This window comes from Nilaparvata lugens, chromosome 6, assembly GCF_014356525.2.
Source record: "Nilaparvata lugens isolate BPH chromosome 6, ASM1435652v1, whole genome shotgun sequence".
NCBI classification, from domain to species: Eukaryota; Metazoa; Arthropoda; class Insecta; order Hemiptera; family Delphacidae; genus Nilaparvata; species Nilaparvata lugens.
This window is the reverse complement of record NC_052509.1, coordinates 26,777,241-26,794,931: the sequence shown is the minus strand read 5'-3', so window position 1 is coordinate 26,794,931 and position 17,691 is coordinate 26,777,241. Positions and strand designations below refer to the sequence as shown.

The 17,691-nt window shown below is 34.7% G+C and overlaps 2 protein-coding genes across 4 annotated transcripts; both read left to right on the top strand.

Moving 5' to 3' along the window:
- Positions 1 to 589: 589 nt before the first annotated feature.
- LOC111058925 lies at positions 590 to 8,207 on the top strand. Of its 3 annotated transcripts, XM_039430566.1 has the most exons (3): positions 4,866 to 5,090; positions 7,565 to 7,859; positions 8,070 to 8,207. In XM_039430566.1, the coding sequence occupies exons 1-2, from the start codon at positions 4,952 to 4,954 to the stop codon at positions 7,813 to 7,815; spliced, it is 390 nt and encodes a 129-aa protein (XP_039286500.1). In that variant the 5' UTR covers positions 4,866 to 4,951; the 3' UTR covers positions 7,816 to 7,859; positions 8,070 to 8,207. The 3 variants fall into 3 exon arrangements, with proteins under 3 accessions (XP_039286501.1, XP_039286500.1, XP_039286499.1); XM_039430567.1 differs by lacking the exon at positions 4,866 to 5,090 and adding an exon at positions 590 to 892 and having other exon boundaries at positions 7,565 to 8,207; XM_039430565.1 differs by having other exon boundaries at positions 7,565 to 8,207.
- Positions 8,208 to 9,018: 811 nt separating this feature from the next.
- Positions 9,019 to 17,691, top strand: LOC111053848 (procollagen C-endopeptidase enhancer 2; the record flags this gene model as incomplete). The annotated part of the gene is given in 4 exon segments (XM_039430564.1): positions 9,019 to 9,380; positions 11,867 to 12,107; positions 13,536 to 13,666; positions 17,421 to 17,691. Coding segments are annotated over 4 exon segments (761 nt in total), but the record flags the coding sequence as incomplete, so codon positions are not given.

Genomic DNA, 17,691 nt, shown 5'->3' with positions numbered 1-17,691 from the left:
ATTTCAAAAAAAGGGTACTGAGATTGTTATTTTCTTTATATTTATATCTCAATAATTATTCTCAGCTGAATTCGAATTTAAGCTTTGGAATATCCGATGAATCTAGATTCATCAATCTAGCTTTCTAAAGAACAACATCATGAGACAACAATACCGCCTGCAATTAATTGGACCTGGACGGCTGTTTCAAAAGTTTAGCAGAGAAGCATCTCTCATGCACTCAAGATGGACAATACAACTTTCAAACATTCAATCATTAACTTGAAAAACTCAATTACAAAAATATTTGATTGAATTGTATTTTGAAGAATCACATTTTCGTCAAACTAGTTTGAGGTCAATCTTATAAGAAAATGGGAAAACCGTCTTCACAAAATCTATAAGGAATTTGCTCCATTAATTGATAAAACAGAAGTCAAAGGCTAATTATCAGATGAAATAATTATTGTACACGACCTCATCGTTTAATTCTGATAAGGACAAAGAATTTAAGAGTACAAATTAATTAAATTATGGGAACTCGGAAATTCAAATAAGTACAAAAAATCTGAAAGTACAAATACATTAAATAGTGGAAACTCGGGAGATCCCATTTGTTAACTCAATCTGAACATATCTTTGACTAGTTTTCCCTCTTTTTATGATAGGACATTTTTCAACACTTGTGACTTGTATAAAGCCACGCTGAGGTGTGTATCAGCCACAGTAGTAATCAACAATTGCGTTCTTGTCACTCATATACTTTCCCACAAGATGGAAACTTCAGTTATGATAGTGCTAATAGCGTCTCTGATGCTTTTCTCCATATTAGAAATCTCAGCAACTCCGGCCGTTGGACCTCCGACATCTAGAGAAGATCACCCATGGGAGAGAGCAGTTAGGTCTATACCAGGTGCGTATCTCTCTCTATCTATCTCTGACAAAATTTAAACAACTAATTTAATTATCATAATCAGTGGCGTATCCAGAAAATAATTACGGATGGCGATCATAACATTGCACCTAAACATCTGAACCGTAAAGCTGCGTACACATACTCGCGCTTCCACCCGCACCGAGCACGCTCCTCCCTCGTACCGCCCTCGTACCACCATCGAAACACAGTCGCACCGCCCACGCACCCATCATGAACGTTACGGAAGATGTTAAGGTGCGTACAGACTGTCGCTCTGCTCCGCAACCGAACATCACTCCAGCAGAGCGATTGATGATCGACCGGCGTGCAACAGTGGTTCGACCGGGGAACGCGAGAAGATCATCTAACATCTTCCGTAACGTTCATGATGGGTGCGTGGGCGGTGCGACTGTGGCTCGATGGTGGTACGAGGGCGGAACGAGGGAGGAGCGTGCTCGGTGCGGGTTGGAAGCACGAATATGTGTACGCAGCTTTAGATCTTCTCGCGTTCCCCGGTCGAACCACTGTTGCTCGCCGGTCGATCATCAATCGCTCTGCTGGAGTGACGTTCGGTTGCGGAGCAGAGCGACAGTCTGTACGCACCTTTAGGTGTGCAGTATGGAATAACAGGGCTTAACCCCAGTAAATGTAGATAATATACACCGTGTCCCACAAAGAGGTTTACACGTATAATTTCATATTACCTGTCCATTCATGCACCGTACGTTTTCAAATTTAACACAGGTAGAATTTTTCAAAATTTTAATAGGCTGGTAATTTTCAGGAGCTTGTCTCTCACCTGATTTAAATTGTTAAATTATATTTACAACCTTTAAGTGTGAAGGAAAATGACCTGTTTCGAAACATTTGTTAAAAAAAATTGATAAAGGCTGAGATATGTATTCTGATATATTTTTCAAACAAACATGGCTTATATTATCAATACCAGGAGATGAATTATTTTTTAATGTATTCATCATGGCAGCAACTTCATCGGAATTTGTAGGGAAAATGAAAAACGAATCTCGAAAATTTTGATTATGTGGAACTAAAGTTGGTACTGGGTGACTTGAGCTCAAACTATTATTTAGATTTTCTGCATAACTTCTACCTACTTGAGAGAAATAATTATTTAATATCACAGGGTCTATGTCAGGAGCTTTTCTATTTTGTTTTATATCTAAAATGTCCTCTATACAGAGCCACGTCTTTTTGTTTTTCCCTTTACAAGTTGACATTTTATTTTCAAAGTAGTCTAGTTTAGCTTCCTTAATTAGTGTGTTAAGTAGATTTCTATAGTTTTTGTATCTAGCTTTCAGCGTAGCATTTTAAATGAATGGATTATCAGTTTTTCATGTAGTTTGTCCCTCTCTCTTATAGATTCTATTAGCCCTGAAGTTATCCATTTTTTATGGTCTATTTTTATTTGTAATTTTAATTTGTTCGGTAGCAGAATCTATGTGGTCCATCAGTTTCTTAAAGAAAGCATTTATTGTGTCATCCAAATCAAGATTAGCCTCATTAAAAGTAGTTTCATTCTTCCAATTTTCCTGTCTCAACGTTTTAGATGTCTCCTGATGATAACGATTTATCCATGTTCCGAAATATGTCGACATTTCACTACCAATAACCTCAGTTTTGATTAAATAACTGACCTGTGAAGCAAAACTATGAAAACCCAATCCATTATCTATTATTAGTTATGTAAAGAAATGTTGTAATTTTGCAAGAATCTGTGGTTGATTCTAAAAAGTTCTAATGTCTAATATATTAAGGATGGATATTTTTTATAATTTGCTTTGAATCTGGAATTTATTTTGCAAAATACTGTCATAGAGAAACAATAGCGTAAGTAGATAATCCATGGTATAGGGCGTTTATGTCACAACTTTTACTGTTATCTCAAGCCGATTACTGTCGATTATTGTCGATTTTTAATGTTTTGACCGGGTAAGAGTGTATGAACGGCACAATATGAGAGACTAACAGCCTCATAAAGCTTCACAGGAAAAAACTACGTGGACTATCGGCTTGAGATAAAAGTAAAAGTTGCGACATAAACGCCCTATACCAAAGGATATCTACTTATGCTATAGTTTCTCTATGATGTTTCTCTAAGTGATGGATTTGAAATGAATATTATGAAGACTAGCCTCAAGCTATTTTGTGTTTCATTCAAATTACAATAGCTCAATTACTCACTAGTCACGATCAACTTCAGTTAATTTTCATAAAGTGTTTGTAAAATTTCTTTGTTTTTATAGTGGGAATGAAATTCATTATTCATTTTTGATTCAATAATTTGGTAACAATGCGAAAAGTTTTATGTAAATAAAGTCTTTATTGGAAAATATTGTGTTGGAAATCAATGATAAGAAACATCCTTTATATTTTTGAGAATTCATAAATCTATAATTATTTCTGGTAACTTGTGATTTAGTGTGCTTGAACCGATGTTGTTTATGATTTAATCCCATCAAATGTAATTGACAGGTTTTGTTCTAGAGGATTTAATCCAAGGTTAAATCTTTTACCGGAGACATTTACATTGGATTCAATGGAACATTAGTTTAGCAAAAGTTAAAAAAGGAGTACTTGTTATACCTTTCTAATGTTAAAGTCTCATAAGTCGAGGTTCCATAAGTTTAATACGAATCATTATATTATTTCCTCGATGATGATGAATTATCAGGAATATGATAATGCATCTAAAATTTAATTCATGAATCTGCAATCAAATCACATTCTTGGGAATTCCATTGATGTAACACTGCCCTAGGTTATGAGAGTTTTGCATAATCAACAGAAAATGGACGATTGAACTCACAAAAAATTCTTGTTAGGAGTAGAGATATTCGATACTGGAGTTCAAACATACAGAGACAGAAACACCACATGACAGATCAATTTCCAAATTTCGAATACCAGGATTACCTACACACTCAATAAGTGACAAATCACTTGAAAGAGAACTGAGGATCAAATAACTCACGATAAAACGCTCATGAGCTGATTATATTGTATAATTCCCAAATTATGTCATTACAAAAAATCACAAATTTTCTATCAACTAGCATTCATCGAAGCTATTCCACTAATACCTAGTTTAGGTCGATAGGTCGATTTAGAACAAATCATGTTTTTTTTTCATAAAATAATTTTTTAATGATGACAAGGAACATCACAATTATCCAATGTTAAAAATTCATTTAATAACAATGACTTGGGAAACTCACATTATATCCATTCAATCAAAACATAAATCTTTTTCAAATATTCCCATTTTCTATTCCTATATTTCGGACTATGTGTTATCTAAATTTGGGAGAGGAATAACACAAGGTCACCTTATTTTTCCTCTCCTTATCATTTTGATGATGTAATATTATTGTATAAATGAATGAAGAATAAATAAAATAATCATACACTTGAAGTGTATTCTCAGGAGAAAATAATAAAACCTGAGTTTTTGAAATCAGATTCACTCCAGTAATATTTTTTTCTCTAAGAACTCAATCATTAACTTGAAAAACTCGATCACAAATATTTAATTGAATTGTATTTTGAAGAATCACATTTTCGTCAAACTAGGTTGAGGTCAATCATATCGCAATATTATAAAAATGGGAAAACCGTCTTCATTGATTATGTAAGAAATTTGTACATTAGTTGATAAAAACAGAAGTGTCATAGGCCAATAAAATTATCCTCAGATGCAATAATAATTGTACGCGACCTCATCGTTTAACTCAGATAAGGACAAAAATTTAAGAGTACAAATGAATTGAATTATGGGAACTAGGGAAATTCAGATAAGTACAAAAAATCTAAAAGAACAAATGCATTAAATAGTGGAAACTCTGGAAATCCCATTTTTAAACTCAATCAGAACATATTTTTGCCTAGTTTTCCCTCTTTTTATCAATTAGGGTTTTCCCTCTTTTTATGATAGGACATTTTTCAACACTTGTGACTTGTATAAAGCCACGCTGAGGTGTGTATCAGCCACAGTAGTAATCAACAATTGCGTTCTTGTCACTCATACTTTCCCACAAGATGGAAACTTCAGTTATGATAGTGCTAATAGCGTCTCTGGTGCTTTTCTCCATATTAGAAATCTCAGCAACTCCGGCCATTGGACCTCCGACATCTAGAGAAGATCATCCATGGGAAAGAGCAGTTAGGTCTATACCAGGTGCGTATCTCTCTCTATCTATCTCTGACAAAATTTAAACAACTAATTAATTATCATAATCAGTGGCGTGTCCAGAAAATAATTACGGATGGCGATCATAACATTGGCACCTAAACATCTGAACCGTAAAGCTGCGTACACATACTCGCGCTTCCAACCCGCACCGAGCACGCTCCTCCCTCGTACCGCCCTCGTACCACCATCGAAACACAGTCGCACCGCCCACGCACCCATCATGAACGTTACGGAAGATGTTAGATCTTCTCGCGTTCCCCGGTCGAACCACTGTTGCTCGCCGGTCGATCATCAATCGCTCTGCTGGAGTGACGTTCGGTTGCGGAGCAGAGCGACAGTCTGTACGCACCTTTAGGTGTGCAGTATGGAATAACAGGGCTTAACCCCGGTAAATGTAGATAATATACACCGTGTCCCACCAAGAGGTTTACACGTATAATTTCATATTACCTGTCCATCCATGGGCGTTTTCAAATTTCACACAGGTAGAATTTTTCAAAATTTTAATAGGGCGGTAATTTTCAGGAGCTTGTCTCTCACCTGATTTAAATAGTGGAATTATATTTGCAACCTTAAAGTGTGAAGGAAAATGACCTGTTTCGAAACATTTGTTAAAAAAATTGATAAAGGCTGAGATATGTATTCTGATATATTTTTCAAATAAACATCGCTTATATTATAAACTAGCCGTCAGGCTCGCTTCGCGCGCTATATCCGTCTAGCCAGGGGGCTCCGCCCCCTGGACCCCGACTGGATCAACCAAGAATGAAATCAGCAGGCTCACTTCGCTCGCCTACATTTTTCATTTGTACGACGATCATATGTTAGGACGATCCAGTCGGGGGTCCAGACTAAACGTCTGGCTAAACGGATATGGCGAGCGAAGCGAGCCTGACAACTACTAATATAATATTCTGATTGAAGTAGCAGTGCCCAATCAATTTTTCTGCGATAAATGCATTCCAATCTTCAACTTGGTGCCAACCTAACAAAGTCAACTCAACTTAATGCCAACCTGACAAAATTATTAATTTAGTTACCAGTTAACAACGGTTTCGAAGAGGTAATCTCTCTAGATTATAGTTCTATATTAACATATGGTATGGACATCTTTCAATTATAATTAAGAGAATAGGAAGAATATACATGCTAAAAGAACTTTAAACCCTCAAAAACCACCCTTAGAGTTGCAATATCGCTAAACGATTTCTTAGTGCGCCTCTAAAGGGCCAAATTTGAACGTTTTTGGTCCAGTAGATTTTTAGTTCTGCGAGTGAGTGAGTGAGTCAGTCAGTCAGTGAGTAAGTGCCATTCCGCTTCTGTTATATAGATACAAGGAGATGAATTTTTTTAATGTATTCATCATGGCAGCAACTTCATCGGAATTTGTAGGGAAAATGAAAAACGAATCTCGAAAATTTTGATTATGTGGAACTAAAGTTGGTACTGGGTGACTTGAGCTGAAACTATTATTCAGATTTTCTGCATAACTTATACTTACTTGTGAGAAATAATTATTTAAAATTACAGGGTCTATGTCAGGAGCTTTTCTATTTTGTTTTATATCCAAAATTTCCTCTATACAGAGCCACGTCTTTTTGTTGTTCCCTTTACAAGTTGACATTTTATTTTCAAAGTAGTCTAGTTTAGCTTTCTTAATTAGTGTGTTAAGTAGATTTCTATAGTTTTTGTATCTAGCTTTCAGTGTAGCATTAAATGATTGGATTATCAGTTTTTCATGTAGTTTGTCCCTCTCTCTTATAGATTTTATTAGCCCTGAAGTTATCTATTTTTTATGGTCTATTTTTATTTGTAATTTTAATTTGTTCGGTAGCAGAATCTATGTGGTCCATCAGTTTCTTAAAGAAAGCATTTATTGTGTCATCCAAATCAAGATTAGCCTCATTAAAAGTAGTTTCATTCTTCCAATTTTCCTGTCTCAACTTTTTAGATGTTTCCTGTTGATAAAGTATGATCCATGATCCGAAATATGTCGACATTTCACTACCCATAACCTCTGTTTTGGTTAAATAACTGACCTGTGAAGCAAAACTATGAAAACTCAATCCATTATCTATTATTAGTTATGTAAAGAAATGTTGTAATTTTGCAAGAATCTGTGGTTGATTCTAAAAAGTTCTAATGTCTGATATATTATGGATGAATATTTTTTCATAATTTGCTTCGAATCTGAAATTGATTTTGCAAAATACTGCTAAGTAATGAACTTAAAATAAATATTATGAAGACTGGACTCAAGCTATTTTGTGTTTATACAAATATCAATAGTTTAATTACTCACTGGCCACGCTCAACTGATGAAGTAATCAGTTAATTATTTCCAAAAAGAGTTTATAAAATTTCTTTGTTTTTTTATAGTGGGAATGAGATTCATTATTCATTTTTAATTTAATAATTTGGTAACAATGCGAAAATTAATTTACAAAATCATATTCCAGGCTCAAAACCTCAACTGGCTGTTTCTCAAGAGAAAACATCTGAGGAACATCCGGATCACGATTTCTTCCTCAGAAAGAGAAGAGAGCTTCCCGAAATTCCGAATTCGGAATTTTCGTTGCATAGAGAAAGAAGAGAACTAGGAAATCGTCCATCGCCTTCTCACAATATAATTCGGAAAGCGAAAAGACAAGCACAACTTCCTCACAGTCCTGAATGGGATGGTTATCCTGATGATGATGATGAGTATTGAGAAGTTGAGAAGCAATACAAAAGTTTTTAGTAGGGTTTCTGCAGATAATATGAATATATATTCATCAATCTCCTCTACATATTCTATGCAGTTTTTATTGGAGAAACATCATCAATAAACCTGTTTGAGAATAATTTATTGTAATAATATTGTTTTATGTAAATAAAGTCTTTATTGGAAAATATTGTGTTGAGTGTGTCAACATGGTGACAAGTTGAGAAGCAATACAAAAGTTTTTAGTAGGGTTTCTGCAGATAATATGAATATATATTCATCAATCTCCTCTACATATTCTATGCAGTTTTTATTGGAGAAACATCATCAATAAACCTGTTTGAGAATAATTTATTGTAATAATATTGTTTTATGTAAATAAAGTATTTATTGGAAAATATTGTGTTGGAAATCAATGATAAGAAACATCCTTTATATTTTTGAGAATTCATAAATCTATAATATTATTTCTGGTAACTTGTGATTTAGTGTACGTTGTTTACGATTTAATCCGATCAAATGTAATTGCCAGACTTTGCTCTAGGGGATTTAATCCAAGGTTTTCTCTCCTGCCGGAGACTAAGAAGTCATTTACACGGAATTAATGAAACATTAGTTTAGCAAAAGTTAACAAAGGAGTACTTGTTATACCTTTCCAATGTTAAAGTCTCGAAAAACGAGGTTCCATGAGTCTAATACGAATAATAATTTATGATGGTAGTTATATTATTTTCAGGATGATGACGAATTATTAGGAATAATTATGATAACGCATCTAAAAGTCAATTCATAGATCTGCAAACAAATCGAATTCTTCGGAATTTCATTCATGTAACACTGCCCTGGGCTTACGAGAGTTTGCATAATCAACAGAAAGTGCACGTTTGCACTCACAAAAATTACTTGCTTACACTGGACTTGATAAGAGAATAATTATGTCAAAGGTTATTCTTTTATTTTGACTTGAAATATACTTTCAATTTCAAATACGCTATTTACAGTGGGTTATCAGTGTTATTGCAGGAAAATTCTGCTTCCTCCTAAAAATAGCGCTTCATCCTAATCTACGATTTTTTATCCAATTGGATTTCCATCAAGCTTCCTAATTTTTCCACACCATCGCGATAAGATGATTTTGAGATTTTCAATTATCATAACTAGTAAGAAATTAATGTTGAAAAATATCATGACAAGTTGAAAAAATGGTAAAGACTCACATCAACAACAAGGAAAATATCATGCATGTGAACAAAAAAATGTACCAAATGACAAAAACATTTCAATGAGTAAAGTATTTCTCAGTTTTTTCCGTTTCACGTACTTTCTGCGATGAAACATTATTTTTCTCAAATGTTTGATTGTTATAAAACCACTCAGGGAAAGTCTAACCACAGTAGTGATCGACAACGCTTCTTCTACAACACATCATTTCTTAGCGATTTTCACATGCGAAATGAAGTTATTAGCTAGTATTGTTCTACTAGTTGCATCTCTGATGGCTTTCTCTGTAACGGAAATCTACGGTGAGCAGAAGACGTATCCTCATCCAAATGACGGTCCAGGACAACAAGGTGCGTATCACCATGAAGACAAAATATGGCATAAGAAGATATTGAATGAAAAAGACTGAGAAATTGTCAAAAAACCACAGATTTATTTTTACTTAGAAAGACCGGTTTCGGTTATTACACCATTGTCAATCTCTGATAAACTGCTGATCAGAGAGAGACAATGGTGTAATAACCGAAACCGGCCTTTCTAAGTAACAAAAAATCTGTGGTTTTTTGACAATTTCTCAGTCTTTTTCATTCAATATGAATAATCATCACAATATCAACTTCTCAACTTCACAAAAAGAATAAGAAGATATCCAATGGTATAGGGCGTTTATGTCCCAAATTTCAATGTTAACTCAAGCCGATAGTCCTAATTGTTCTGTTTCGTGAAGCTATGTGATGCTTGTAGTCTCTCACACAGCCGTTCTTATAATCTCATCCCAACAAAACAGTAATAATAGACAGTAGACGACAGTATAAGATGTTATAAGTTTGTATTGAGAGGAATTTCAACCCAAATTTTTATTGTAATGTTTCTTTTGAATACTGACATTGTCTGATGCAATTTTGTCATTGTTCTTTGACAAAAATAAATTATTATTATTAGTAGTAGTCGGCTCGAGCTAACAAAAAGTCAGCTTGAAATTTGGAACATTTAATTCAATTTAATCAATTATTCGTTGCATGTACATTTTTTACAATGTTTGGCAGTTCGTCATGATAACTAACAACAAAATAAAAACAATAGATTTTTCATCAATAACAACACAAGAAAAAGAACAAGTCAATCAATCAATTGGTTGAAAACAATCATTATTGAATGATAATTCAAGTAAAATTCTGTAAATTTACATTTGTAAATTGGTTAAGATATTATCATTAAAAGAAAGTCCAAAACAGATGCCGTAAATTTCCATCTGTAAATTATTCAAGATTGACAGATATGGCAGAACCCCCTAAGAACTCTTCCAAACAATAATATCCTTCGTGTATTAACATGAACGACCTAAACCATGAGATATCTTCTTACTCTATATTTTCTCTAGGCGGTATCACCGAAACATTTCTCTGCTTTCAACTTGGACTGAAAAGATGCCAGTATGTCTTGTGGGGAATTAGTTTTTGATGATAGTAGTAGTTCACAAAAGATGATTAGCATTGTCGAAACACCAACTCAACAGCCAAAGTTCTAACTGATGACTAGCGCCTTTGTTGTCCGTTTAGGGGTTCCTATGTTCGACGGTTACTCTGAGATGCTTTTTCAAACAACTTTAAATTCTCAACACATATTCTTTGAACCTGCGCAACACACAAATAAAACGCAAGACGTACGCGAGATGATCGCAAGTCGCGCGATTGCGGTTCGGGACTAAGCTCCCGCCAACAATGAAACGTGGCAAGCTCGCGCTCTGATCTCGATCACCGTACTGTACTTAGAGAATACTTGTTTGAGAAACGCGTGTTTGTCGCGCAGCGTGTGAATGGAATATGATAGATTAGGTTTAATTGCTTGAAGTAGTTGTTTAATGAAACATATACGTGGATCTTGTCCCGTAGGTCAGCTACAATGAAAAGTGAAAGACATTTAGAGATGTAATAGTGCAGAGACAACATAAAGCAATGTCAGAAACATGACACAATATCAGATAACATAAAACTACATCAGATAATGAAAACACTGGGATTTAGTCAAAAAATATCACTTATTTATTATAAGATAACAAACATGTTCTGACACCAATGGTGTTGTTGACAACACTGATGATGACACCAATAGAGGCCTAAAGAGATAACCAATAGCAGTCTCACCAAAAGAGACCTTTTCAGTGTCGAAACTTGTTTGTTATTTTACAATGAATAAGTGACATTTTTGACAAAATCCCAGTGTTTTCATTATTGATACATATCACAATATCTCACCAGCACAGTATACATCAGATAACATGTAACAGCATCAGGTAAGACAAAGAATATTAGAAATTGACTGAATATTTGGACTCAATCAAATTTGAATTTCAAGAGAAAATGTGCTTAAAAATGGCATCAATGTCAGAAACATGTTGTGAAAAATAATTTACGAGGATACTGAGATTTATATTTATATTAAAAGTAGTCCTAAAGAAAAAGACGATAGATAGAATATCTATTCGCTGTTAAGGCTCAAAGATATAGTTCTATCCCAGTTTTCAGTAGCTCCTTCACTTTTTTCTTGAACATTCCTCCAAATCTGTGAGGCTGTATTCTGTAAGTCTGAATTGAATGAAATAATTGATAGAATATAATAAAATATTAATTTAAATCTTAGTATCCTTCTAAATTATTTTTCACAACATGTATCGGACATTTCAAGTGGAAAATGTACTTGAAAATGGCATCAATGTCTGAATCATGTTGTGAAAAATAATTTACAAGGATACTGAAATTAATATTTATATTTTTATTTATATTAAAAGTAGTCCTAAAGAAAAAGACGATAGATAGAATATCTATTCTATTTGCAGCTTGCGGCGGTATCCTAAAATCGCTGAGTGGCACAATCCAATCACCGCAGTCGGCCAACGAGCAGGGCAAGTACCCTCATAACATGTACTGTGTATGGGAAGTGGCGGCACCTGCCGGATATGTCATACAACTTACATGGTCTCACTTCTCACTGGAAGAAACTCGTAACTGTGCACTTGACTATGTAGTTGTATCCGACAACTCCAGTGCGGATGGTAGCAGTGCTAATATCCTAGGAAGGTATTCATTTATTCATTTAATTGAGCAAAGAATACAATAATTCATAATTCATTTATTGATTCAAGATACACAATCATTCATTGAAATAATTGTGGGAGGACCAACAGGCACATCCCAAAACTGTTCTTCTCTCGAATTTTATACAATAAGGCGGATTTCACACCAAAGTTGGGCCGGACGGGCGGAGCCGAGCCTGGCGGTGCAATGCATTGCCGAGCCGAGCGGAATCTGCCTGCGTTCGCACTACAGCCGATTGCCGATTCGCTTTTTAATACATTTTTTTTAGTTAAAAATACAAAATACTGCGCAATTCACTACGTGGGAAGATCGAACTAAACTGAAATATGGCAGAATCCGCTTCGCTGAAAACGCTCGAGTTGGGCGTCAAGCCGACTGCACAAACCCGCTCGGCTCGGCCCAGCACCGTTCGGCTCGGCCCGGCGTTGATTTGAATGCTTCCGACTAAATTCTGCATAGTTAATAATCGACTAAATCCTGCATAGTTAATAATCGACTAAATCCTGCATAGTTAATAATCGACTAAATCCTGCATAGTTAATAATCGACTAAACCCTGCATAGCGCGCATGCGGATTCCGCTCGGCCCGGCCCAGCTTTGCTGTGAAACCCCACTAATTTATGAGAAACATTATATTTCAGTAATATCAATCTGTAGACTGGCTGGTCGCTATGACTTCGTACAAAATGAGCGCTGCTATCCAGAGATTGTCAGTTTGGTGTAAGCATTCCTGACCGGCAATCAGGAGGTAGCGGGTTCAATTCTGGATTCGTCCTATGAATTCTACCAAATTAAACGGAACTTGACAAACATCATCTGTTTAATCTAATAGAATTTATAAGGAGAGCAAAAAATCGTACATCCAAGAATCGATGTATGTATGACTGGCTTCACTGTTTCTGTTCGAATAAGCTTAGCCACCTTTAAAAAAGATTTTAAAAAATACCAGCTGATCTTTTTCACCAATCATGTATTAGATTCTAGGCCTAGGCTGCGACGTTGCAATATCGTAGGCCGGGGCCTTGTATTAGAGGTGGCTATGGAATAAGTCTTTAGGAACCTTAAATTATGCATATCTGATTGGATCACATTTTTGTTACGTACATAGTTCCGCAGTCCTTCATTTGTTTGATGTGCCTGTTCTTAAATTCATGAATGACAACTATGACAAAAATCAGATAAGCTACGTAGTTCAGGAATCATTGTCATTTCAAATGAATTTGACAGACAATTACGCTGTACAATATGGTGAATGCTTCTTTCTTGCCTTTTAAAAAACCTTGGCCCATGTAGCCATGTAAATCAACAACCATTTCATGTTGATTCGATAAACATTTGATTAATCAATTTCACATCAAATTGAGATTGATATATTTTCCAAAAATCAACCGCAACAATCTATTTTCACAGATATTGTGGGAGAAGTTTGCCACCACAGATGATCTCCAAAGATAATTTTATGAAAGTTATATTCATAAGTGATGTCACTGTGGCCAGAGAAGGATTCTCAGCCAACTACATTATGAAAAATGTCACTATGAGTAAGTAGCAAAATGTTGATCAATCTAACACTGTTTTTAATGATGTTTTAAACTTGTTCAATGATAAACTGATGCTATCCAAAATACTAACTCACTATCCTTTCAAGGGTTACTGAAAATATTGAACTACACAATAGAAGCTATTAAGTACCCTTTATTCCATCACAACACAACTGGATAAAAGAAACGGTATAACTCCTATCGTGTTTTATGTATGAAATATATTTATTTATTTATTTATTTATTAGGTTGGCTCAAACAATACAATGATCGAAAAAGAAAAAACAGGCTATTGCCCAAAACTTTTTCAATTTCCTAATTTACTTTCAAATTATCCAAATATACATAGGTGATGTCCATTTCAATTTTCTACACCAAATCACAATCTGAGAATATAGATTAGAGTAAACAAACAATTTTAAATTCGGATAGATTGATAGTAAAACTTTCGTATGTTGTCTATAAGCTCTCTGTGATGACACCATTGAAGTTCAACATTTCAATGAATTCCTGCTCTGTTGTGCGGAAAAATAATAATATCATTGATTCTTATATTGAAATGTACATGCATGAAGAATCTCTACGGGATGAATATTCCTTTTTCAAAATTGTAATAAATGAAGCTTTGCTTTTCAATGACTTCCTGTGAAGACTCTAGAAAGAAAAATAAAAATATTCATTGATTCTTATGAGAGTGTCCATACATTATTAGAAAATTCATATGTTGAAAATGCCACATTGAAAATAATTATGGAATTTTTTGTGTAGTTCTCTCAGAAAAGAATGTTGAAGCTTTTCTTAGACAGGTGCTTTGAGATTGAATAGGGGCTTGAAATAATAAGTCATCTCTGTATCTATCTTAATCTATTCGCCCCATATACAACTCTGTCAAATTAACATGTATATCATTACGGTATTCATTTTTATTTTTCAATAAGCTTATCAATTCTTCAATCCTATTATCCACTTCACACTCTCTAGTATTCTATTTTTCTCACTTATCTGTTCAAGAGCGACTCCTAACAAAGGGAACCTTGTGTTCTAGATGATTCTTTCTCTTGATCTCGTGGTAATGATGAACTGGTTGTGAACTGGATTCCCTGCACTAATCGATACAAACAGAAGTCATAGGTCTGCAATTGTTGTCTTGAATGAAATTGTTGTCTTGAATGAAATTGTTGTCTTGAATGAAATTGTTGTCTTCAATTGAAGTCTTGAATGCAATTGTTGAACTTGACTCATCGCTTGATTGAGATAAAAACGAAAAAATTCCGAGTGCAGATTGATTGAATTATAAAAAATCGGGAACCCCCATTTGTTAAATCAATCAGAACATTTTTCCTCCACCTTCCCCTCTTTTTATCATCAACGATAAGGCATTGTTCAGAAGACTTGTGGCTGGTATAAAGATACGCTGAAGTGTATACCAACCACAGTAGTAGCCTATCCAACAATTGCATCCTAATCTCTCATTTCTCTCAGAAGATGATAACTTCAGCTACGATTGTGCTAGTAGCGTCTCTGGTGCTTTTCTCCATATTAGAAATCAACGGTAATCCGGCCGTGGTGATTGAAGCAGATTATTATCCTTGGAAGAGAACACGAATATTAGGTGCGTATCTATTTATCTCTGACAAATTTCAAACAATTATAGTCAATAATTCTTATGATAATCAATAACCTATAAAATTAACATAATCAGTGGGGTATCCAGAAAAATATTACGGGAGACGATCATAACATTGGCATAGGAAACACGTGGACTTCCCGGGGTACCACAAGTGGGAGTGTGGTGTCAGAAATCTCGAGTAACAGGCTCTCTGACAAATATAGATAATATACCGTCAATTAGGTGCGATTCTACGAAATTTCTGCTTTAAAACAAACATTCCAAGTTATTTTGTGTTCAGTGAGCTACTCATTATATCGGGTTTCTCTTGAAATATTGTCAAATGCCCATGACTTTTTGATTAAATAATAACAAATAGAGTGGAATTGAAAAGAGTTTTAGAAAATGATAATTCCGTATTAAACCTGAATAGGACCAATCATTTTAGGTATCGTGTTATAATTTCGGCTTCAGAACAATTTTCAAACAAACTTGAAAATTGATTAAATTTGCTTCAATTATTACAGCAATGAGAATAAGTCATTATAACAGCAATGAGAATAAGCAATCATAACAGCAAGTGAGAATAAGCAATTATAACAGCAATTGGAAGAAGCCATTATAACAGCAATGAGAATAACCCTATATATCCATCATAAGTGAATTCTAAATCTTCATGTAAAATTTTCAAATTCCCAGTTTTTTAACCAAATTTAATATTTATCCAATTTTTTTGGGACAAATTCAACGTTTTATATGTGTTTATCACATAGTTCTAAAGGCTTAAGAACAAAAAGTTTTTTTGGAAGTGAATTTTTCATGAAGAAATTTCAAAGGCAAGATTACGAATGTATTCCAACCTTAAAATGAAAGTGTTATTGTGCATTAAATTATGAGTGGATTTTGAACTCTCAATTTGAAGCTCAGTTTTTGCAGGCAGGACACAGCAATGTCTCTCGGCTACAAAGGCCATAGAAGTTGTTGACTCTTTGAATGTTTCTAATTTTTGTATTGGCCTATGAGTGCATATGCATGTATATAACAATATTGAGTGAAATTTAAGTTAATTTACTTTCTAGTTGCAAATTTAAGTTACTTTCAAGTTTATCAGTTTATTGGTTCATAAGTGATAATGCGTCAATCGTGTATCTCCCATCCCGTACATGCATGATTCCATGATTCCATGATTCCAACCTTCCATTTTTAATATATTTACATTACATTTGTCTAACCTTTTAGTTGTCTCCTGAAGATAACTAATTATCCATGTTCCAAAATATTTTGACATTTCACTGCCTAACTTCTGTCTTGGTTAAGTTAATGACCTGTAGCGCAAAACTATGGGAACCCAATCTATTATAAGTTTTGTGAAGGAATGTTATAATTTCACAAGAACCTGGGGTTGATACTACAGAACTCTAATAACTGATGAGTGGAAAGATGGCAAGATTCGGCTTAAATCTGAGATTGATTTTGCAAAATACTGCTCAGAAATGGACTTTGGAAAAATATTATAGAGACCACTACCTCCGTAAACAAAGCCATAGTGCATTCTGGTGACGTCAGCACAAGTAGGGCTCCTACATCCAAAGACCTTAAAGAGATATAGACCCACAATGCCTATGATGTTACTTGAAATTGAAGGCCGCCATTGGAGTATTTCAGCCCGAGGTATTATATCTATATATTTCTAATACTATATAGATTACAAAGGCATTGGTATGTAATAATCTTATAGTTTGCCCCCTCAATAGTCGATTTCAATTCCAAGTACGACACTAGCGCTGCATGTGAGTCTATGCATCTTTAAAGTCTTTGCCTACATCAATAAAAATTTGTTGATTTCAGCTAAACCATATCAGCTAGTGTTTTTATTGATGAAACCTGTGCTGACGTTACCATCAACCTGTCATGCACTATGGCTTTGTTCACGGAGGTAGTGACTAGAGTCGATCTATTTTTGTGTTCAATCAAATTACAATGACTTAATTACTCACTGGACACGCTTACTTGATGTAGTGATCAGTTATATCCTTAATGTTTGAGAAATTTCTCTGTTTTTGTATGGTTGAAAAATTTCATTATTCATTAATCATCTGACAATTTGGTAAAATGCGAAAATGAATTCACAAAATTCTATTTCAGACTCGAAGCCTCAATTGATGGTTTCGCAAGGACTTAGGCCGAGAAGACAAACAGATGGACTTCCCGAGCTTCCGGACTACGAATTAGGAAGAGAAAGAAGAGAAACACGAGTAGATGGACATCCCGAGATTCCAAATTCTGAATCTTCGTTACCTAGAAAAGAACTTCGAATAGAAAAACTCTCTTGGTCTCGTCAGCCCCATATAGTTCCAAGATTAAAAAGACAAAGCAACATTCCAGCACCTCCTCCCATTCCTGAGGTTGACGACGG